Raw genomic sequence first — 24,875 nt, 5'->3', positions numbered from 1 at the left:
ATCTCATTTGTACATACTGTACCCGATACCATCTACTGTATCTTGCCTATGCTGCTCTGTACCATCACTCATTCATATATCCTTATGTACATATTCTTTATCCCCTTACACTGTGTACAAGACAGTAGCTTTGGAATTGTTAGTTAGATTACTTGTTATTACTGCATTGTCGGAACTAGAAGCACAAGCATTTCGCTACACTCGCATTAACATCTGCTAACCATGTGTATGTGACAAATAAAATTTGATTTGATTTTGATTTGATTTGATTTAATACAACATAAGCATAATCAATTATTCTAATACATCAATCATTTGGAACAGCTCCAATCATGACCCCTAGGTGAACTCCTGACACGCCACTCGGGAGATCCTAGAACATTTCTAGAGTATGACATGACAAGGTTATAGCATCAACGTAATATGATTCATAAAGCCTTTATTAAGCGGTGCTTATGTCACTGGTTCATGTCATATTTAACATAATGAGTTATGTCACATTTGACACGGGTGGTTATGTCACACAGTTATGCCACATTTATTAATCCTTTATAGAGTATGACAAATGGTTATAGATGATTTGTTACCCATTTATGTAGTGCTTAAGAGAGCTTACTAAACAGACAATAACGATTTGTTTAATGGTATATTCTCTAAAGTGTAATAGACAAGATTTGCATTGGAAATAGGATTTAGTTCTGTTCTAATATTGTAGACGTCACAATTTCACAACCTTAATTGGACCGATGTGACTGTGAACAACAGAGTCAGCCATTGATGAGTTATGTAAAAAATCTGAAACTATAACAAAAAATCTAAGTATGAGAGAAAAATCACAACAAAAGCATGACGCAATTACTAATCTTGTTGAAGTGATCTGTTCCCAGTGAATCATTACGACCAGTCGCTTTCTCTTTTTAACGTCGCTGTCCCAGAGCACCCATCAGGTATGAGAGCCATCGAGGTTGACAATGACATACATTGTAAAGGAAAACTGTCATCTATATGGTACATTTGTGTAATTTCAAAAGTAAAATGTTGTGAAACCTTTTACTGCAGAACACTGTAAGTTATGGTGCATTGTGGGAAAATGTTGTGGGCGGTGAAAAGATTGCTGTATTTTGAATTGTACTGTAAAAAATTATGGGTTTTGGGTTTGGAGTGATGAAAAGTAGCTAACAGCTAACTGCTCTCTCATGTCTCTTCATTGAGCATAGCAGCTCAAACGGAACCATTGCTACAAACACTCAGAGACACCATGAGCAGAGTGCATGCAGAGCAAGCTGCACGCAGGGTGTGAGTGACAGACAGAGAGGAGCAACTAATGGATTTACTAATGGAGGAAGTTATTTCTGATTTCGGGCAAGGCCGGGCCTTGAATTTGGCAGAAGGAATCTAGGTAGGGCCTAGGTATGATAGGGCCTGAACGTTGTGGGCATGGGTAGGACTTAAAGGTCATGAACAGTCAAAATCGTGTTTTTCATGAAATTGGATGATACTGTATTTGAATGAAACCAGATCAAAGTATGATGACCAAAGTATGAAAAATGACTGTTGCTTGTACATTGATAAAGTGTGATCATAAAGTTTCTGGTCCGCTCCCCATGTAAAACACTTAGATTTAGAAGGCGGGATTAATAATGGGATAGCTAGATAGCTACTCTGCTAGTGCCAGAATCTGACTGCTGCCAAATTCATGGGCATTCATATGGAGTTGGTCCCCCCTTTACTGCTATAACAGCCTCCACTCTTTTCTGAAGGTTTTTCACTAGATGTTGGAACATTGGAACATTGCTGTGGGAACTTGCATTCAGCCACAAGAGCATTACTGAGGTTGGCACTGATGTTCGGCGATTAGGCCTGGCTTGCTGTTGGCATACCAATTCATCCCAAATATGTTCAATGGGGTTGATATCAGGAAACCATTTCTGTATGTACCTCGCTTTCTGCATGGGGTCATTGTCATGCTGAAACAGGAAAGGGCCTTCCCCAAACTGTTGCCACAAAGTTGGAAGTACAGAATAATCTGGAATGCCATTGTATGCGGTAGTATTAAGATTTCCCTTTACTGGAGCTAAGGGGCCTAGCCCGAACCATAAAAACGCCCCAGACCATTATTCCTCCAAACTTTACAGTTGGAACTATGCATTAGGGCAGTTAGCGTTCTCGTGGCATCTGCCCAACTCAGATTCGTACGTTGGACTGTCAGATGGTGAAGCGTGATTCTTCACTCCAGAGAATGTGTTTCCACTGATCCAGGGTCCATTGACAGCGAGCTTTACACCACTCCAGCTGACGCTTGGCATTGCGCATGGTGATCTTAGGATTGTATGCAGCTTCTCGGCCATGGAAACCCATTTCATGAAGCTCCCTATGAACAGTTCCTGTGCTGACGTTGGTTCCAGAAGCAGTTCGGAACTCAGCAAGAGTATTGCAACCAAGGACAGACTATTTTTACGAGCTAAGGGCTTCAGCACTCGGCAGTCCCGTTCTGTGAGTTTGTGTGGCCTACCACTTCGCGGTTGGGCCGTTGTTGCTGCTAGATATTTCCACTTCACAATATCAGCACTTACAGTTGACTGGGGCAGCTCTTGCAGGGCAGAAATTTGATGAACTGACTTGTTGGAAAGGTGGCATCCTATGATGGTGCCAAGTTGAAAGTCACAGCTCTTCAGTATGGCCATTCTACTGCCAATGTTTGGCTATGGAGATTGCATGGCTATGTGCTCGATTTTGATACACCTGTCAGCAACGGGTGTGGCTGAAATAGCCGAATCCACTAATTTGAAGGGGTGTCCACATACTATTGAATATATAATGTATAATAAAAGGTTTACACTCTTCATCTATGGCATAGATACTTATATGTCTCCCCTTTCATCTGTGTCTGGTGTTAGCTAGTTACTGGCTAGCTAGGTCTTCAGCTGGCATGGAATAAAAGGGGAGGATTTTTTATTAGATTTATTTATTTATTTAACCTTCATTTAACTAGGCAAGTCAGTTAAGAACAAATTCTTATTTACAAGACCTCCCAAAAGGTCGGGACAGGGGATAGGATAAATACAATTTTAAAAAATTAGGACAAAACACACATCACGACAAGAGAGACACCACAACACTACATAAAGGAAGACCTAAGACAACAACATAGCATGGCAGCAACACATAACAACACAGCATGTTAGCAACACAACATGACAACAACATGGTAGCAACACAACATGGCAGCTGCACAACATGGTAGCAGCACAACACATGGTACAAACATTATTGGGCACAGACAACAGAACAAAGGGCAAGAAGGTAGGGACAACACTACATCACTTGAAGCAGCAACACAACTGTCAGGAAGAGTGTCCTTGATTGAGTCTTTGAATGAAGAGATGGAGATAAAACATTCCACTTTGAGTGTTTTTTGCAGCTCGTTCCAGTCGCTAGCTGCAGTGGAGCGACCCAGAGATGTGTGTGCTTTGGGGACCTTTAACAAAATGTGACTAGAAGAACGGGTGTTGAAGGTGGAGGATGAGGCTGCAGTAGGTATCTCAGATAGCGGGGGAAGGGTCATTCAAAACCGTGTATTTTTCTATTGTATTGTCACTGACCTGGTGGCGCAGCAGGACATTCAAGTAGTTACCAACCAATAGCTTGTGAGTTCAAATCCTATGTGATGTATAGTCCCAATTAATTAGCACTAAGCAGTAAAAAAATATATATTTTCACGGTAACCAGTAGCCGGTAGTGTAACGTAAACTTACAGAAAAGTTTTAACAGCGCAGTTACCGCAAAAAAACGGTACCAAAGATTACAATAAGAATAAATGACTGCTTGCACCAATCCAATGTTATTACAGTAAAATACTGTGAAACACAAACCCCATCTCCCGTCAATGAATTTAATCAGTTAATTTGCTAATTCACTACGAGTACCGTAGCATTTACTTTAGTACAGTACAATACAGTCCAGTTTACTGTATTGTACTGTGTTGTAGATTACAGTAGGTATAAATTACTATCAAATTCACAGCAACCCCTTTACAGTGTACCCAGGTCACCTAACCCCACCCTGAAGATAATCATGGAGTCTACGTCAGCCCTAAGCTGCTTAGTGAAGAGGGGGAAGAAGCTGGCTGATCTGGCTGGGTGGAAGACACAGTGTAAGCCTCTTTACCCCTACACTGTTCTGCTGTATACCTTTAGGCTATTCTATGTGGTCAGTGCTCTGTGCTGTTTGCTGTCTTGACCTCGACCCTGAAGCCTTTGATACAGGTTCCATTTTTGAAGAATCACCTCTGCTCTGGAGGTCTGGGATGTCCACTTGAAGGAGATCTACAGGAGGAGATTCCTTTGGAAATCTGCATCACGCTCTCTCTTTGGATCTTTACATGACCCATGATGGTGGATGTCTGACATGTTCACAGCTCTGAGATTTTAGAGGCCTGTCACCACATTTTTGTCGAAGTCCTCTGCGCTGGAGGATTGAAGTGTCTTGGTAGAGCTGAAAGCCATCCTAGGATTCTGGCTGAGTTGTATTTAGAGTGTTGTACCCTGCTCTGTGGGAAGGCTGAGGGGGAACCGGGCAACATGCCCACCCTCAACAGCCTGGGCAAGCTGTGTAGCTCCAACCGTAGCCACACAGTGGACCGCCTCACCCGCATCAAACATAAAAACTCAGTCAAGCGCATGTCCATCATTGAGGACGGTCAAGTGGCTGAGGTGCTCTACCTCATTCCCAAAGTGTACATGCAGCAGTTGCCGTACCTCAACCCTAACGACTATTACCTGAGTGAGAGACTTATCGATCTGGCACCAGGTAGGACTATGGTATGGGGTAGGAGGTCCTGGCAGGGAAAATCTGTCTGTCTGTTGGTGTCTATCTGTCTGTCTACTGGTCTATCTGTCTTTGTGTCTGCCTGCCAGCCTGCTTGCCTGCATGTATCTATTAATCTCTTTACTCTTCATTAGTCACTTTGAACTCTGCATTGTTTTTCAGAGTTATACAACTAGCTCTACATACTTTTTGAGTACAGTTTGATATTAGCATTAAGTGCTGTGGTCCAAGTGCAGCATCAGTCAAAGCTCAGCGTGCTGTTTGTGAGTAGGCGGATAAAGCAGATTATGAAAGTGAATTGATAAGGCGTTGCACAGAGATTGAGATTACTTCATTTTAATTGTATTGAAAGTGAGTAATTATACCACTTCAGGCATTGCAGCACTGGCCCGTGTGTGTGTGTGTGTGTGTGTGTGTGTGTGTGTGTGTGTGTGTGTGTGTGTGTGTACGTCCACGTTTGTGGTGTGTTACGCAATCATATCTTATTTACTCCAAAAAAGTGTTATTGCAAAGTCCAAAATGTATTGCTGTCTTCTCAGAATTTATGTAATATAAAACTTATGCAGGGAAAAGGGCCACAGTCTGCCAAGTAAGGAACCAACATGGTGGTTTACATGAGGATTACAGTGTGGATGAGGACTTTCCAGACCTTATTCGTCCATTGACTGCACGTCAGGCTGTGAGATATGGGCTATATCCCAAATGGAAACCTATTCCCTATATAGTGCACTACTTGAAGTTGATCAGTTGAAAATGATCGATCATTGGTCCATCCTCCGTGGTGGACAGCGTTTTCTTATACTTTGTATGTACATCTAGCCACAGCGGGGGGTTGGAAAAGTTGCAATGACTTCATTATGACTTATTTTACGTCATGGTCAGGTTGTAAACTGGTTGTTTAAAGATGGATGCCCCAAATGGAAGCCTATTCTCTATATAGTTCACTATTTTTGACCAGGGTCAATAGGTATGTAAGTGCAGTTTGGATGCCATTTGGGATGTACCTTAGATTGTAAGATGTGCATGATAACTAACTCGCTCTTATCACATGACTATCATCTCTGTTTTGTAATACATTATACTATCAGAAGCTAACCCCCCCATCAATGTCCAGAGATAGATAGAGATCCAATAGCTGCACTTTAATTAAGAGCAGGATTAGAATTAATCCCAATTTGTGTTGGGTTATTTTAATAAATCGGTGGTGGAAGAGGCAATTGCTTTAGACCTCACATCCCATCATCAAGAGGCCTCATGAGCTGGGCATTTAAAAAAAATAATATTCTCAGCTCGAGGCTCCCCAACCAGTGGCGTGTCCAGAACATTTTGAATGCAGTGGCCAAGGTGGGGCACAGACCCAGTTTAGGGGGGCCATAACATTTTAAACCTTAATCGATGCAAGGTGGATTAGTTCAATATAATTATGATTATTCAACGCATTAAATGCTCCAGTTTAGGCATGGTACATTTCCCTGTTCAAATAAATCATAAATCAATTCCAAAAGTTTTGTTTGTGTTTGCATTCAAGGTCAGGATTTACATGAGGGTATTAGCATACATCAGTAAATTCACTTAAAAGAGCCAGCCAGCGTGTGAATCATACCTTGACACTCGTGGGTCTCTAGATTTTTAAATGGACCAAGTAAAGACGTAATTTAACTGTAAAAATGTATTTTTTTTTTAAATGTGTCTTGATCACAACCAGTCATGAAGTTTTCATCTGATTGTCAAACAAATAACTTCAAAAAGTAGGTTAAGTAGATTACCTGTGCACGTTCGTCTACTTTAAAATATGTCCAGCATCCGTACAGTGCCTGTCCACTGTGCCCAGGTTAATGAGGCCACATTGTTGACAAAAAATGACCAAAAAAAGGAAATTACTCTATAGAGCCCAATAATAATTCCTAATAGATCAATAATGTATTTCTATACATATATTACATAGGTTTTCTCATAATGGTAGAAACAAGTGTCATTAATCACCCACAGACTGGTTAATAATAATGGACTATTCCACCCTGACAGAGTTCCAGTGCATTGTTTCACGTGATATGATTGCAAACGTGACTTTCATTGAAATTAAGCTGCAGCAATAATAAGCTTTCAGAGCGGTGAACATTTAATTTGAACAGAAAAATGACCTAAGTTAACGCATTTCTTTAGTAATAAGACAGGTGCTGCTGACAATACTGCCATCGTCTTCTTTTTGTTGTTGTTGATACCCCTACCCAAGGTAGAACATAATACAACCATGTTTTCTCATATCACTAATTTCTCCCATATATGAAATAGATGGGTGTGTAAACATATTTTTGTGGCTAGTGTAATCTGCTCTAAGAAAAACAAGTGGGCTCAGACATCGGAATTAGATATTTTGGGGTTCAAGGTTCCTTGAAGGATTTTGTATCTTTAGTCCCTACTCTTGTAATTATGTCAGCTTTTCAATGTGTGGTGATCAGTATCAAATTCTACAACAGTTGGGTGCAGACATTCGGGAGATGCGGCTTGCATGCCAACGAGACCCATTGACTAATTGGAATGTTATCTCAGCCTGAATGATGCTGGGGATACTCCAGTAGTGGAATGGTATGTTTGACCATCCTCTTGTTTGCCATAGATTCAGTCTTATGCTACAAAATTTGAAATGTTGTTTTTTGCATTGGATAAAAGTAGACTCAGAGATAGAAAATGGTATATCATACACTACAGTTGAGCAACAATGGGAAAGTAATTCTGCTTTGAAAGTTAATCAACTTTGAGAAAATGGCCCTTGAATTTTTGGTACCTACTGGAGAGCTATTCTTTGTCGACACCCATCCAGAATCGTTCACACCCTCTTAAGCTTTGTGAGGCTATGTACTAAACAACCAAAGATTTGAAGCCTAAAGGCTGGTTTATACTATGTGTGTGTTAATGAATTTGATCTGGAATGCCAGATTGTGCTCTGGGTGTTGGTAAACTCAGAGCATTGTCAGATTGGCCATTCGTAAATTCAGAGCGTTTAGCGCCGAAGCGCACACTCAATGCTCTGGACGAAAAGTAGGATTGATCCAAGCGTTCTGACCTAACAACAGCAGTCAAGCACCCAAACTAACTGGCTAACTTTGCTAGCTTGCTAGCTACTGGACTTCCAGTCACAAATGAGAAAACAGCTCACTCTGGAAACACGTTTTTACCTTATTTACATAAGTATTCAGACCCTTTGCTATGAGACTCGAAATTGAGCTCAGATGCATCCTGTTTCCATTTATCATCCTTGAGATGTTTCTACAACTTGATTGGAGTCCACTTATTGTAAATTACATTGATTGGACATGACTTGGAAGGACACACTTGGTCCCACAGTTGACAGTGCATGTCAGAATAAAAACCAAGCCATAATGTCGAAGGAATTGTCCGTAGAGCTTCGAGACAGGATTGTATCGAGGCACAGATCTGGGGAAGGGTACCAAAACATTTCTGCAGCATTGAAGGTCTCCAAGAACACAGTCCTCCATCAATCTTAAATAGAAGAAGTTTGGAACCACCAAATCAAATCAAATCTTAATGGTCACATACACATGGTTAGCAGATATTAATGTGAGTGTAGCGAAATGCTTGTGCTTCTAGTTCCAACCATGCAGTAATATCTAACAAGTAATCTAACAATTTCACAACTACTACCTTATACACACAAGTGTAAAGGAATGAATGAGAATATGTACATATAAATATATGGATGAGCAATGGCCGTGTGGCATAGGCAAGATGCAGTAGATGGTATAGAGTACAGTATATACATATGTGATGAGTAATGTAGGGTATGTAAACATTATATAAAGTGGCATTGTTTAAAGTGATTAGTGATACATTTACTACATCCAATTATTAATTATTAAAGCGGCTAGAGATTTGAGTCAGTATGTTGTCATCAGCCACTCAATGTTAGTGATGGCTGTTTAACAGTCTGATGGCCTTGAGATAGAAGCTGTTTTTCAGTCTCCCGGTCCCAGCTTTGATGCACCTGTACTGACCTCGCCATCTGGATGATAGTGGGGTGAACAGGCAGTGGCTCGGGTGGTTGTTGTCCTTGATGAACTTTTTGATCTTCCTGTGACATCAGATGGTGTAGGTGTCCTGGAGGGCAGGTAGTTTGCCCCCAGTGATGCGTTGTGCAGACCTCACTACCCTCTGGAGAGCCTTACGGTTGTGGGAGGAGCAGTTGTCGTAGCAGGCGGTGATACAGCCCGACAGGATGCTCTTGATTGTTTATCTTTACATTTTTGTGAGTGATTTCGGTGACAAGCCAAATTTCTTCAGCCTCCTGAGGTTGAAGAGGAGCTGTTGCGCCTTCTTCACGATGCTGTCTGTGTGGGTGGACCATTTCAGTTTGTCCGTGATGTGTACGCAGAGGAACTTAAAACTTTTTACCTTCTCCACGATCATCTCATTTGTTTTGCTGATGTTAAGTGTGAGGTTATTTTCCTGACATCACAGTCTGAGGGCCCTCACCTCCTCCCTGTAGGCTGTCTCGTCATTGTTGGTAATCAAGCCTACCACTGCAGTGTCGTCTGCAAACTTGATGATTGAGTTGGAGACGTGCATGGCCACGCAGTCCTGGGTGAACAGGGAGTACAGGAGAGGGCTGAGAACGCACCCTTGTGGGGCTCCAGTGTTGAGGATCAGATGTTGTTTCCTACCCTCACCACTTGGGGGGGCGGCCCGTCAGAAAGTCCAGGACCCAGTTGCACAGGGCGGGATCGAGACCCAGAGTCTCGAGCTTAATGACGAGTTTGGAGGGTACTAGGGTGTTAAATACTGAGCTGTAATCGACAAACAGCATTCTTCCATATGTATTCCTCTTGTCCAGATGGGTTAGGGCAGTGTGCCGTGTGATTGCAATTGCGTTGTCTGTGAACCTATTGGGGTGGAAAGAAAATTGGAGTGGGTCTAGTGTGTCAGGTAGGGTGGAGATGATATGATCCTTGACTAGTCTCTCACAGGAGTTGATGATGACGGAAGTGAGTGCTACAGGGTGATAGTCATTTAGCTCAGTTACCTTGGCTTTCTTGGGAACAGGAACAATGGTGGCCCTCTTGAAGCATGTGGGAACAGAAAACTGGGATAGGGATTAATTGAATATGTCCATAAACACACCAGCCAGCTGGTCTGCGCGGCTTGGGATGCCATCTGGGCCGGCAGCCTTGCAAGGGTTAACACGTTTAAATGTTTTACTCACGTTGGCTGCAGTGAAGGAGAGCCCGCAGGTTTTGGTAGGGGGCCGTGTCAATGGCACTGTATTGTCGTCGAAGTGAGCAAAGAAGTTGATTAAGTTTGTCTGGGAGCAAGACATCAGTGTCCACGACGGGGCTGGTTTTCTTTTTGTAATCCATGATTGACTGTAGACCCTGCCACATACGTCTCATGTCTGAGCCGTTGAATTGCGACTCTACTTTGTCTCTATACTGATGCTTAGCTTATTTGATTGCCTTGCGGAGGGAATAGCTACACTGTTTGTATTCGGGCATGTTTCTGGTCGCCTTGCCATGATTAAAAGCAGTGGTTCGCGCTTTCAGTTTTGCATGAATGCTGCCATCAATCCACAGTTTCTGATTGTGGAAGGTTTTAATAGTCACCGTGGCTACAACATCACCGATGCATTGCTAATAAACTCGCTCACCAAATCAGCGTATACATCAATGTTGTTGGCTGAGGCTATCCGGAACATATCCCAGTCCACATGATCGAAGCAATCTTGAAGCGTTGAATCAGATTGGTCGGACCAGCATTGAACAGACCTGAGCACAGGCGTGTCATGTTTTAGTTTCTGTCTATAGGCTGGGAACAACAAAATGGAGTCCTGGTCAGATTTGCCCGAAAGGAGGGTGAGGGAGGGCTTTGTATGCATTGCGGAAGGTAAAGAAGCAATGATCCAGAATACTGCCAGCCCTGATAATATTTAGGGAGCCTTGTTTTCAGATGAGCTTTGTTAAAATCCTCAGCTACAATTAATGCAGCCTCAGGATACGTGGTTTCCAGTTTACATAGTCCAATTAAGTTCTTTCAAGGCCATCAAGGTGTTTGCTTGGGGGGGGGGGGGGGATACACGGCTGTGATTATAATCAAAGATAATTCTCTTGTAGATAATGTGGTCAGCATTTGATTGTAAGGAATTCTAGGTCAGGTGAACAATAGGACTTGAGTTCCTGTATGTTGTTATGATCACACCACGGCTCGTTAATCATAAGGCTACACCCCCGCTCTTCTTCTTACCAGAGAGATGTTTGGCTGTACCGACACTGATAAGGTATCCAGAGTGAGCCATGTTTCCGTAAAACAGAGAATGTTACAATCTCTGATGTCTCTCTGGAAGGCAGCCCTTGCTCGAATTTTGTCTACCTTGTTGTCAAGAGACTGGACATTGGCGAGTAGTATTCTCGGGAGCGGTGAGCGATGTGCCCGTCTATGGAGCCTGACCAGAAGAGCGCTCCGTCTGCCCCTTCTGCGGCACCGTTGTTTTGCATTGCCTATAGGGATCTATCCATTGTCCTGGGTGGTGGTCCAAACAAAAAGTTGTTTCGGGAAAGTCGTGATCCTGGTCATAATGTTGGTAATTTGACGATGCTCTTATAGCCAATAGTTCTTCCCTGCTGTATGTAATAAGACTTAAGATTTCCTGGGGCAACAGTGTAAGAAATAATACATAAAAAACAAAATACTGCATAGTTTCCTAAGAACGCGAAGTGAGGTGACAGTCTCTGTCGGCGCCATGTTACGTTCCAACTCTCTTCCTAGATCTGGCCGCCCTGACAGAGCATCAGAGTTCCTATTTGGAGATGGGAGGACCTTCCAGAAGGACAATGATCTCTGCAGTCCTCCACAAGTCAGGCCTTTATGTTAGAGTGGCCAGACGGGAGCCACTCCTCGGTAAAAGGCACATTACAGCCCACTTGGAGTTCGCCAAAAGGCACCTATAGGACTCTCAGACCATGAAAAACATGATTCTCTGGTCTGATGTAACAAAGTTTGAACTCTTTGGCCTGAATGCCAAGCGTCATGTCTGGAGGGAACCAGGCACCGCTCATCACCTGGCCAATACCATCCCTACAGTGAAGCATGGTCGTGGCAGAATCATGCTGTGGGGATGTTTTTCAACGGCAGGGACTGGGAGACTAGTCAAGTTTGAGGGAAAGATGAATGGAGCAAAGTACAGAGAGATCTTTAATGAAAACCTGCTCCAGAGCACTCAGGATCTCAGACTGGGGGTGAATGTTCACCTTTCAACAGGACAACAACCCTAAACACACAGCCAAGACAACGCAGGAGTGGCTTCGGGACAAGTCTCTGAATGTCCTAGAGTCGCCCAGCCAGAGTTCGGCTTGAAATCGGATCGAACATCTCTGAAAATACCTTAAAATAGATGTGCAGCGACACTCCCCATCCAACCTGACAGAGCTTAAGATGAATGGGAGAAACTCCCCAAATACATGTTTTCCAAGCTTGTAGAGCAACTTACCCAAGAAGACTTGAAGCTGTAATCGCTGCCAAATGTGCTTCAACAAAGTGCTGAGTAAAGGGTCTAAATACTTTTAATTTGTAATAAATTCGCAGAAAGTTCTAAAAACTTGTTTTTGCTTTGTCATTGTGGGGATAAAAATATTTAATACATTTTAGAATAAGGCTGTAACGTTCTGACTTGGTGTACAGGGAGAATACTGTAAGAACGGCCCATGTTCTGAATTCCACCGCTGTACATTTGGAAAGTGCTGAATAAATAGTTATATTGACTACGTACGTCTTAGATCGCTTAATCGAAATTAAAGATGGCCTCTTATCCACTCATCATTCCCTTATGCCATAGTACAGTCATGGCCAAAAGTTTTGAGAATGACACATATATTAATTTTCACAAAGTTTGCTGCTTCAGTGTGTTTAGATATTTTCTGTCAGATGTCACTATGGAATACTGAAGTATAATTACAAGCATTTCATAAGTGTCAAAGGCTTTTATTGACAATTACATGAAGTTGATGCAAAGAGTCAATATTTGCAGTGTTGACCCTTCTTTTCCAAGACCTCTGCAATCTGCCCTGGCATGCTGTCAATTGACATCTGGGCCACATCCTGACTGATGGCAGCCCATTCTTGCATAATAAATGCTTGGAGTTTGTCAGAATTTGTGGGGTTTTGTTTGTCTCTTGCCTCTTGAGGATTGACCACAAGTTCTCAATGGGATTAAGGTCTGGGGAGTTTCCTGGCCATGGACCCAAAATATCAATGTTTTGTTCCTGAGCCACTTAGTTATCACTGTTGCCTTATGGCAAGGTGCTCCATCATGCTGGAAAAGGCATTGTTTGTCACCAAACTGTTCCTGGATGGTTGGGAGAAGTTGCTCTCGGAGGATGTGTTGGTACCATTCTTTATTAATGACTGTGTTCTTAGGCAAAATTGTGAGTGAGCCCACTCCCTTGGCTGAGAAGCAACCCACACATGAATGGTCTCAGGATGCTTTACTGTTGGCATGACACAGGACTGATGGTAGCACTCACCATGTATTCTCCGGACAAGCTTTTTTCCAGATGCCCCAAACAATCAGAAAGGGGATTCATCAGAGAAAATGACTTTACCCCAGTCCTCGGCAGTCCAATCCCAGTACCTTTTGCAGAATACCAGTCTGTCCCTGATGTTTTTCCTGGAGAGAAGTGGCATCTTTGCTGCCCTTCTTGACACCAGGCCATCCTCCAAAAGTCTTCGCCTCACTGTGCGTGCAGATGCACTCATACCTGCCTGCTACCATTCCTGAGCAAGCTCTCTACTGGTGGTGCCCCGATCCTGCAGCTGAATCAACTTTAGGAGACGGTCCTGGTTCTTGCTGGACTTTCTTGGGTGCCTTGAATCATTCTTCACAACAATTGAACCGCTCTCCTTGAAGTTCTTGATGATCCGATAAATGGTTGATTTAGGTGCAATCTTACTGGCAGAAATATCCTTGCCTGTGAAGCCCTTTTTGTGGAAAGCAATGATGACGGCACGTGTTTCCTTGCAGGTAGCCATGGATGACAGAGGAAGAGCAATGATTCCAAGCACCACCCTCCTTTTGAAGCTTCCAGTCTGTTATTCGAACTCAATCAGCATGACAGAGTGATCTCCAGCCTGGTCCTCATCAACACTCACACTAACGAGAGAATCACTGACATGATGTCAGGTGGTCCTTTTGTGGCAGGGCTGAAATGTAGTGGAAATGTTTTTTGGGGATTCAGTTCATTTGCATGGCAAAGAGGGACTTTGCAAATAATTTCAATTCATCTGATCACTCTTCATAACATTCTGGAGTATATGCAAATTGCCATCATACAATGTGAGGCAGCAGACTTTGTGAAAATTTATATTTGTGTCATTCTCAAAACTTTTGGCCACGGCTGTACATCTCAATTGTCAGTCGAAACCACATTTGTTGAAGCAAGTCAACCATATCAGCTATGTTTCTTAAAATTGCAGTAAATTTAGGCTGAATTAACTGTTTCGCTGCCAGACAAGGCTCCGCTGATAGACAGGTGTAGCAGTAGTAAGGATTCACTCCATGGTGCTGCAAAGAAAGCTCTGCTGTTGGGACAGATGTATTTAGGCCTTAACAGTTTTTGGGCCCTGTTTGTCACTGTTATTTTGCAATTAATGCATTGTTTAGTGTTGAGTTGTGCTGTGGCTTTGCTGGCATGCCTCTTAAAAAAAACATGTCGAGTTTTTGCCCCACCGAGATTTACATGATAAAATCGCCACTGTAAGGCTATGTGTAATTTGTCAATATAGTTCAATATATATTCAAATCCTTCTGCTGCAGGATTATTTACCTTCTGCGATGAAAGGGTTAACATTAAGATCTGTCATCTGTCTTTTCCACCCAACGCACATAGAAAGCAGGAAGCTGCTATGTTAAAATGACATAACCATTTCTGACAAAAATCTGCTTTAGAGGCAGGATCCACCTCTGTTCACCTAAGCTGCTAGAAAATAAAATGATGAAGCATTTTTTCCCTTCAGAATACAGAGCAAATAAATATGAAATGTGTCATAACTGTAGGTTTTGTCATCCAGCAGATGACACAGCTGACACTACATTTAATGTGAAAACACATTCAGTCAGTAGAGCTCTGGTACCCGACCTGAGCCCGACGGGCACCGATATTATACATTTGGTTATGGCCGGGTAGGGCCTGTTTTTTCATCAATACGTATGGGCAGGGCTCGTGTATCACTAAATTGATCACTAAAATGTTGAAGCTGAGACATTTTCTTGTGCTCTGCTGTGCAGTACAGTCATATCTGGTGTCAGAAGTGCTTCAACCTCATCAAATATACAACAGCAGAGATTATTCCACTGAAAATAATAATGTTTTTTGAGTTTTGTCGGAGTTCAGAGTGACGAAAAGTAGCTAACTGTTCTCTTATGTCTCTTCATTGAGCAGTGCAGCCCAAGGGGAGCTGTTGCTATGGATACTCACAGACTCAGCGATGCCATGAGCAGAGTGTATGCAGAGCGAGCTGCATGCAGAGAGCGAGTAATAGACAGAGAAAAGCAGCTAATGGATTTACTAATGGAGGAAGTTATTTCTAATTTCGGGTTTCGGGCAGGGCCGGGCCTGAAATCTGTCAGAAGCAATCAGCCTGGGTGGTGTAGGGTCTTTAAGTCGCAGGCATGGGTATGACTTATGCTTAAAATTCATCCCTGTGCAGGGCTCTATCAGTCAGACAGAGACCCTGTATATTGCAATAAAAACATTTCAGTGGAAAGGAGGAATATGGCCTAGGCCTATCTCTTCCTGCCTGCCTGCCATAAGAAGCACTGAGAAGTTCAGTGATCGTGTGATTGTTAATTGGGATTAGTGGGCCAGTGGTGGATCACCTCTCCAATCCCCTCTTCTCGAGCCAACGTATTTATAGGTCTAAAGACATTGGATTGGATTTCTAATGCTCATCTGCTGGATCTGACAATGGTGTTTGCTATCCCCCCAAAAGTCTAAGGCATTTTGGGCCGTTTTTCACTACCTTGACACATTGGCTTCTACAGTGCTCCTCCTGTATAGGAGAATCAAGTGCTTTATGGCTTTGGATTCAACACACTCTCAGTTACAAGCAGTAGAATATCAAAAGAGACTTTTGAGACACTTATGAGTGATTATGTGTGATAAAAGCAAAAAAATTAATTGCTTCGTTTTGTAAGATAAAGCATTGCACACACTGAGGAAGTAGGTTTTGACCAATAGAATCTGATTTTCCCATCGGTCTTGGGTACCTCTATACATTTTAGGGGGCAAAAATATTAATCAAACAAACAGCTATATAAATTTTTTGGACTACTGTCCACATCTGTTTTTCAACAGAACAAAAAGCCCAATCAGACAGAATTGCCGTGTCTGTCCCTCACGTTATGCCACAGGTGAAGAGGTCACCCTTGACCCCACACTCATTAGTGGGATTAGATCTCCATCTACTGGCCATCATGTGATGTAGCAGTTGGTCACAGCAATGTCAATGAAATGGAAAAACAGGGTCCTGTACCATCTCTTAGTCTTGTGGTGCACAGAGTAGTACTGTAGTGTCCATCCACATGGTAAAGAGGAGGTTGCCATCTCTGACCCACCTCAGTGGGGTGGTTGGTTGGTCTGGCTCATCATATCTTCTTGACTTAAATAAAAAATATAAATTAGGATTTAGTTGTACATAGTCTTTTTTTTGCCACATTTGAAAAGCAGAAAATCCTTAAATATCAACATTCATACTATTTTTTTCACAAAATGAAAGGTTATAGGTGCTATCGTTTTGTTGGAGTGGTAGGTGGTTGGGTGAAGTTCTGCGCTGTGAAAATGTATCATACAGTAAGCCTACTAGACTACATTTTTATGTTCTGTGCTGTAGCGGGTCATGATGTAGGGGGGGGGGGGGGGGTACGCTGATCTTAACTTTTTTTGTACATAATGTCGGCGCCATAATTTCCTATGACCGGAAACAGCTTCTGGACATCAGAACATCAATCACTAACCTCAATTTGGATGAACATTTCTTCCTCTACGAGTTGGCAGCTTTGGACGTTCTCCTTACTGCGGACCAGGCCTTAATCCCGGAGAAAGAGGAAGCAGGGGCCAAAGAGAGGCAGGCAAGGCAGCATCCTGACAAGAATATGCCGGTGAGCAAATAGATCGCCATTGCTTTCTATTCTATTGGCAAACGTGCACTCACTCTAGACTGAACAAGATGGTGTCTACAGACACGGCCACCTTGTTTCTACATCCTAGCCAACTTTGCAGTATATATATTTTTTTGTGATATTTCTTACATTATTTGCTCAGAATGTTTCATGTATTATTACCTGCAACCAGAAATACCTTTTGGGAATTGGATGGACAGTAAATCTCCAGAAATTCAAGCAGAAATTTGACTTCCTTGGCCTGGATCCTTTGTTTGATCTTCCAGAGGCAGCTCTATTCATCACGGGGGATGCACCAAAATGCAGACACAGGAGAATAGGTAGAAGGAGTGGGGCCCTAGACAGACTCAGGTGGCATGCATACAATTACTCACAAATGTTCAGTCCCTAGACAATGAAGAACACAAGCTCAGAGCGAGGATCTCCTTCCAGAGAGAAATCAGGGATTGTAACATACTCTGTTTTACGGAATCATGGCTCTCTCCGGATACATTGTCCCCGTCCATTCAGCCAGCGGGGTTCTATGTCCGTCGTGTGGACTGGAAGAAATAACTCTTTGGGAAAAAGAAAGGTGGAGGGGTTTGTTTCATGATTAACAACTCATGGGGGGATTGTGGTAACGTACAGGAACTCAAGTGCCTTCTGTTCTACCAATCTGGAGTACCTTACCATCAAATGCCGACTGCATTACCTCATGAGAAAATGTTCTTCGGTCATCGTCACTGCCATAGATTCCCCCCACAAGCCGACACCACAACTGCTTTCAAGGAACTACACTTGGCTATGTGCAAACTGTAAACCGCATAACCTGAGGCTGCATTTATTGTAGCTGGTTACTTTAATAAAGGAAATCTAAGGAAAATGCTACCGATATTCTAACAACACATCTCCTGTGCTACACTTGCAACATGAACCCTGGATCATTGCTACTGTCCCTTCAGGGGTGACTTCAAGGCCCTCCCCCACCCTCCCTTCAGCAAATCAGATCACTCCTCCACTGCACACGGCCATATCCCACCTAGAATACCTATGTAAGAATGCGTTTCATCGACAACAGCTAAGCATTCAACACCATAGTGTCCTACAAGCTCATCGCTAAGCTCAAGGCCCTGGGTCTGACACCCTCCCTGTGTAACTGGGTCCTGGGCTTCCTGATGGGCCAACCCTAAGTGGTGAAGGTAAGCAACAAGACCTCCACCAAGGTGATCCTCAACATGGGGGCCCCACAGGTGTGCGTGCTCAGCCTCCTCCTGTACTCCCTGTTCAGCCATGACTGCGTGGCCACACACATCTTCAACTCAATCATCACGTTTTGTGACGACACAACAGCGGTAGGCCTGATTACCAACAATGATGAGACAGCCTACAGGGAGGCCCTGTCGGAGTGGTGCCAGGAAAATAACCTCCCCCTCAACGTCAACAAACCAAAGGAGCAGAGGAGAGCAGAGAGAGCATCGCCCCATTCACCTCGACAAGGCCAGAGTGGAGAGGGTCAAAAGCTTCACGGTCCTCGTGATGCACATCACTAACAACCTGAAATGGTCCCTTTACACAGATAGTGTAGTGAAGACGGTGCAACAGCGTCTCTGCAACGTCAAGAGGCTGAAGAAATTCCTCTTGGCCCCAAATAACTTCTACAGATGCACCAGTAAGAACATCCTGTATGGCTGTATCTCCACCTGGTATGGCAATTGCACCACACGCAACCGCAGGCCTGTCCAAAGGGTAGTGCAGTCAGCCCAGTGCAAGCCTGGGTGCACAATGCCTGCCCTCCAGAACATCTATAGCACCCAGTGTCACAGGAAGGCCAAGAAGATCATCAAGGACCTCAAAGCTGGGACCGAGAGACTGAGAAACAACTTATACTGTATCTCCAGGCCATCAGACTGATCTAGTCACCACTAGCTTTAGTCACTGTTAGTAGCCGGATACCACCCGGTGCTCTGCCCTGCACCTTAGAGATGTGGTGTGAATACTTTATGAAGTAAACAGCATGTAAAGATCATAAAACGTGACCAGTGTTCAATAACTCTATGTACATAGATGGGGTAGTCATTGAAAATCATGTTACATAGAATACAGAGTCATTGAACACTGGTCACGTTTTATGATCTTTACATACTGTTCACTTCAGAAAGTGGAATTTAGTTTTGAGATGTTTTTAAACAAATGAATTAAAAGTGAGAAGTTTGAATGTTTTGAGTCAAAAGGTAATCAACCCCTTTGTTATGGAAAGCCTAAATCGTTTAGGGGTACAAATGTGCTTAACAAATCATATAAGTTGCATGGATTCATTCTGTGTTCCATAATAGTGGTTAATCTCTCTGCGCACGGAAACCGCTAGCGGGCTGAAATTCCACAATTCGCTACATAAATAATCATATTAAACATTCATGAAAATACAAGTGTCTCACATGTATCGAAAGCCTAGAATCTTGCTAATCCAACTGCGTTGTCAGATTCAACAAAGGATTTACTGCGAAAGAATACAATGCGATTATCTGAGCATAGAGCCCCATAAAAAACAACTATTTCAACCAGCACAGGCGTAACAAAATCACAAACTACAATAAAATAAATAGTTTACCTTTGACGATCTTCCTCTGTTTGTAATCTCAATGCTCATTGTTACACAATGAATTATCTTTTGTTTGATAAAATCAGTTTTTATAGCCTAACACGAAACATTTTGTGGACCGCTTCTGTAGTGAATTCCGTTTCATTCCATTTTCGACGACACATTCCAGGTAAATCACCCACACAGAACGTGACTTTTCCAGTCATGTTTGGTTTCACTGCAATCAACTGGTTTGTTTGTAACACAATCAAACCTGATGGGCCATTTCGCTGGACGTATTGACTGAAAGAAACCGATTTGAAGACAACAAGGACACCATTGTGCACCAATGATTTGCCCTCTGTTTTGTTGATTGACTGTCTTTTAACCCAATGACCACTGATAGTCTTGAAATCTAGCTGGGTAGATAGCCAATGAGCTGAGCTAAACGGCAATATGCCATGTTTATGTGTTGCAAGACCAACCAATGTAGTAAGCTCCAGCGTAAAGAGAGTCATGCGCTATTGAATTTTCATACCGGAAGGAGAAACACATTACGCATTGCATTGTTTGGTAAACGCGCAGATTCAGCTGTGTATATATCAATCATTATGGCGACTAAGTCAAGTCTAGATATACAGATGTACACACAACTTTAGAATAAATTGATTGGGAAGGTGAGACAGAGATTGTTGTAGGACGCTTCATTTAGCGATTGTGGAGGAATATTTTTTGAACGGGAGAGGACATCGTTTTGGACTGGTAAGTTCTTATCATGCTAATGCCCTTGTTTGAAATTAATAATATAAAATATTATTTGTGATTTTTTTATTTATTTTAGATGCAATATATAAACATTTAATGTCATGAAATGTGAGATGCGTGTGTCTGCCGCCCCACCCCAACCCACATGAAATAGCCTATTTGAGGCTGTTGAGGAGAGGGCAGGACCACATCAATGGCCAAAGTGAAATGGAGACAGTAGATACAGCTGGTCTGTTGTAATATAATAAAGACAGTAGATCTAGCTGGTCTGTCATAATATAATAGAGACAGTAGATCTAGCTGAAATGTCATAATATAAAAGAGACAGTAGATCTAGCAGATAATAATAATATAATAATATATTCAACCTTCAACTCTCTATATATATCTGTTTATTATACCTGTTGATACAGGGCTCACATGTGAAACTATTCTAACTGAACATTTTCTTTCACAGTGACACTGACTCCGAATGGGAGTCTTATCCGGTGTCCTGTGTGAACTTAAGTATGCTCTCTCTAATTCATTTTTTTTCCTCAATTTATTTTTGGGGGGTGTGTTAGAATACCATTTTGGTATTTTGTATATAGTTATTTGTTTCAAAATGTATACCTTCACCAATTTGGCCACTTGGGTACATTTGGGCGACTTGTGTGGGACACCTGGGTGACTTCATGATAAATGTCATGTAGCACACTCATTTTGGAAGTTATCATTCAGAAACTTTCCACAAATACTGTTGCCCTCTTATATTTTTCACTGAAATTGTCCCCATAATCCTATCTGAATGTTTGTTTTATCTTGTTCATTTTAAAGATGATGATACAAAAAAAAAAAATGTATGTTTTTTTTCATTATTTTATCTAAACCAGATCTATTGTGTGTTATTCTCCTACATTCAATTCACATTTACACAAACTTCCGAGTGTTTTCTTTCAAATGGTACCAAGAATACGCATATCCTTGGTTCTGTGCCTGAGCTACAGGCTGTTAGATTTGGGTATGTCTTCAGGCAGAAATTGCACAAAGTAGGGGGGGAGCTGCAAGAGGTTTTAACATGATTTTCAATGACTACCCCATCGCTGTACCCCACACAAACAATTATCTGTAAGGTCCCTCAATTGAATTTCAAGCACAGAGTTCAACCACAAGAAGGTCACCAACTGGTAGATGTGAAAAGAAACAGACACTGGATATTAATTTGAGCATAGTGAAGTTATTAATTAGGCTACAAAAATACAAGCGTCCTTCTCAAAACCTGTTTGGGCTAGGGGGCGGTATTTTGACGTCTGGATAAAAAGCGTGCCCAAAGTAAACTGCCTGCTACTCAGGCCCAGAAGCTAGGATATGCATATATAAATATATATATATATATATATATAGCATACAGTGCCTTGCGAAAGTATTCGGCCCCCTTGAACTTTGCAACCTTTTGCCACATTTCAGGCTTCAAACATTAAGATATAAAACTGTATTTTTTTGTGAAGAATCAACAACAAGTGGGACACAATCATGAAGTGGAACGACATTTATTGGATATTTCAAACTTTTTTATTAACAAATCAAAAACTGAAAAATTGGGCGTGCAAAATTATTCAGCCCCTTTACTTTCAGTGCAGCAAACTCTCTCCAGAAGTTCAGTGAGGATCTCTGAATGATCCAATGTTGACCTAAATAACTAATGATGATAAATACAATCCACCTGTGTGTAATCAAGTCTCCGTATAAATGCACCTGCACTGTGATAGTCTCAGAGGTCTGTTAAAAGCGCAGAGAGCATCATGAAGAACAAGGAACACACCAGGCAGGTCCGAGATACTGTTGTGAATAAGTTTAAAGCCGGATTTGGATACAAAAAGATTTCCCAAGCTTTAAACATCCCAAGGAGCACTGTGCAAGCGATAATATTGAAATGGAAGGAGTATCAGACCACTGCAAATCTACCAAGACCTGTCCGTCCCTCTAAACTTTCAGCTCATACAAGGAGAAGACTGATCAGAGATGCAGCCAAGAGGCCCATGATCACTCTGGATGAACTGCAGAGATCTACAGCTGAGGTGGGAGACTCTGTCCATAGGACAACAATCAGTCGTATATTGCACAAATCTGGCCTTTATGGAAGAGTGGCAAGAAGAAAGCCATTTCTTAAAGATATCCATAAAAAGTGTCGTTTAAAGTTTGCCACAAGCCACCTGGGAGACACACCAAACATGTGGAAGAAGGTGCTCTGGTCAGATGAAACCAAAATTGAACTTTTTGGCAACAATGCAAAACGTTATGTTTGGCGTAAAAGCAACACAGCTGAACACACCATCCCCACTGTCAAACATGGTGGTGGCAGCATCATGGTTTGGGCCTGCTTTTCTTCAGCAGGGACAGGGAAAATGGTTAAAATTGATGGGAAGATGGATGGAGCCAAATACAGGACCATTCTGGAAGAAAACCTGATGGAGTCTGCAAAAGACCTGAGACTGGGACGGAGATTTGTCTTCCAACAAGACAATGATCCAAAACATAAAGCAAAATCTACAATGGAATGGTTCAAAAATAAACATATCCAGGTGTTAAGAATGGCCAAGTCAAAGTCCAGACCTGAATCCAATCGAGAATCTGTGGAAAGAACTGAAAAGTGCTGTTCACAAATGCTCTCCATCCAACCTCACTGAGCTCGAGCTGTTTTGTAAGGAGGAATGGGAAAAAATTGCAGTCTCTCGATGTGCAAAACTGATAGAGACAGTAAAGGGGCTGAATAATTTTGCACGCCCAATTTTTCAGTTTTTGATTTGTTAATAAAAAAGATTGAAATATCCAATAAATGTCGTTCCACTTCATGATTGTGTCCCACTTGTTGTTGATTCTTCACAAAAAAATACAGTTTTATATCTTTATGTTTGAAGCCTGAAATGTGGCAAAAGGTCGCAAAGTTCAAGGGGGCCGAATACTTTCGCAAGGTACTGTATGTATATATATATATATATATATATATATATATATATATATATATATATATATATATATATATATATATATATATATATATATATAGTACATATATATATATATATATATATATAGTACATATATAAAGGTAGTATTGGATAGAAAACATTCTTAAGATTCTAAAACTGTTAAAATAATGTCTGTGAGTATAACAGAACTGAAATGGCATGCGAAACCCCGAGGACAAACCATCCCCCCCCCCAGAAAAATCAGCATCACACTGATTTCAATGGCTGGCACTTTTATTATATGGCGAAAACCTCCCTGATTGCAGTTCCTAAGGCTTCCACCAGATGTCAACAGTCTTGAGGAAGAGTTTCAGGCTGGTTTCTTGAAAAATGTTGTAAAAAAAGTTGTAGTTTTTCTAAGTGGCTCCCATTTTGGCTGTAGTGTTTCCAAGCGCGTGGAGGAAAGCGCGTTCTTGGTTATTTATTTAAAGACATTAACGATTCTCCGTCTTAAATTTGATTGTTTATTTGCGTATTAGGGTACCTAAGGTTTTATTATAAACGTTGATTGACTTGTTTGGTTTAGTTCATTAGTAACGTTTGGGATTAATTTTGTGTGCATTTATTAAGGAGGGAAATCGGTGGATTATTGACTGAAGCGTGTCAGCCAAACTGAGTTTTTATGGATATAAAGAAGGACTTTATATTTTTGCTTTTGCCATAAAGCCTTTTTAAAATCTGAAACCTTGGCTGGATTAACAAGAAGTTAAGCTTTATTTTGATGTATTGCACTTTGGATTTTATGAAAGTTAAATATTTATAATACTGTATTTTGAATTGGGCGCTGTGCAATTTCACCGGATGTTGGCCAGGTGGGATGCTACCTTCTGCTTAGACTCTATCAGACCAGAGAACGTGAAGACCAGCATGACTAACAGTGTGAAGGTGAAGACTAGACAATCACATGTGATTATTTAGTTAGTTAGTAAAGAAATAATTCAGCCAATTTGTGTATCGCTGAATCATCATGTAGACTAGGGTTCGTGCAGATTTGAAGTTAACGACGTTCAGAATGAGACTGATATAAGGTAATAATTATTAATGAATGACTAATATGATAACTATATATTCTGATATTCTTGAGTTAATTCGGGAAACGATAACTCATTAAACCAACTTTTCCGTGGTGGCCCAAGATTGCTAATGAGTTAATTGTTGCGTGATTAAACATGGTTAAATGGTTAGTTGAGTTGATAAAATAATCGGCATCACATTAATGATATTCACGTCACAACATTTTGGAGGCCCGTGCTTGGAATCTAAGCTAGAATGAGGCCTTCATCTTGCATTCAACCTATATGAAATTGAAAAACAGATTACGGTGTACACCCAAATTATGTTATGCACCACTGGAATTGTAGACAGGAATTGTTGGTTGTGTGTGTCACCATTTGAACAAAATACATCTGGAGGTTGCTTCCTTGTTGTTTCTCTGACATAGTCAGCTCATACTGTAGGAGCCGGCCAGTTTAGGTATTCTGAGGAATAGAAGAGTAGGGCCAAACTTAGTTTTCTGTCTCTCGCGACTCAGGAGCGA

At 41.8% G+C, this 24,875-nt stretch overlaps 1 protein-coding gene and 1 long non-coding RNA gene across 22 annotated transcripts in view; one reads left to right on the top strand and one right to left on the bottom strand.

Annotated features, from left to right (window-relative positions):
- The window catches only part of ablim1a (actin binding LIM protein 1a), a 148,862-nt gene that overhangs the window by 24,878 nt on the left and 99,109 nt on the right, over positions 1-24,875 (top strand). For 2 of the 17 annotated variants that reach the window (XM_090235394.1, XM_090235362.1), the window contains exon 1: positions 4,205-4,809. The exons of 8 other annotated variants lie outside the window; for them this stretch is intronic. In XM_090235394.1, the coding sequence (XP_090091520.1) occupies positions 4,581-4,809 (229 nt within the window). In that variant the 5' untranslated portion in view covers positions 4,205-4,580. Of the gene's footprint in view, positions 1-4,144; positions 4,810-20,084; positions 20,328-20,787; positions 20,838-24,875 lie in introns of those variants that run through there. 7 more of the 17 variants (XM_090235376.1, XM_090235442.1, XM_090235391.1 and 4 more) reach the window with 7 other exon arrangements.
- Positions 5,255-19,904, bottom strand: LOC149985599 (uncharacterized). Of its 5 annotated transcripts, none has more exons than XR_016496207.1 (5): positions 19,596-19,904; positions 17,187-17,562; positions 16,844-16,970; positions 9,866-16,488; positions 5,255-9,725 (listed from the first exon to the last, which is right to left on the bottom strand). It is a non-coding gene; the product is annotated as an uncharacterized LOC149985599 (long non-coding RNA). The 5 variants fall into 5 exon arrangements; XR_016496208.1 differs by lacking the exon at positions 5,255-9,725 and having other exon boundaries at positions 14,858-16,488; positions 17,187-17,354; positions 17,466-17,562; positions 19,596-19,866; XR_016496210.1 differs by lacking the exon at positions 5,255-9,725 and having other exon boundaries at positions 14,858-16,488; positions 17,187-17,282; positions 17,466-17,562; positions 19,596-19,865.

The sequence above is a fragment of the Oncorhynchus mykiss genome, chromosome 1, assembly GCF_057628025.1.
Source record: "Oncorhynchus mykiss isolate SJ-2025 chromosome 1, ASM5762802v1, whole genome shotgun sequence".
NCBI lineage: Eukaryota > Metazoa > Chordata > Actinopteri > Salmoniformes > Salmonidae > Oncorhynchus > Oncorhynchus mykiss.
Note: the sequence above shows the minus strand (reverse complement) of the source record. Positions and strands in the feature narration are given on the sequence as shown.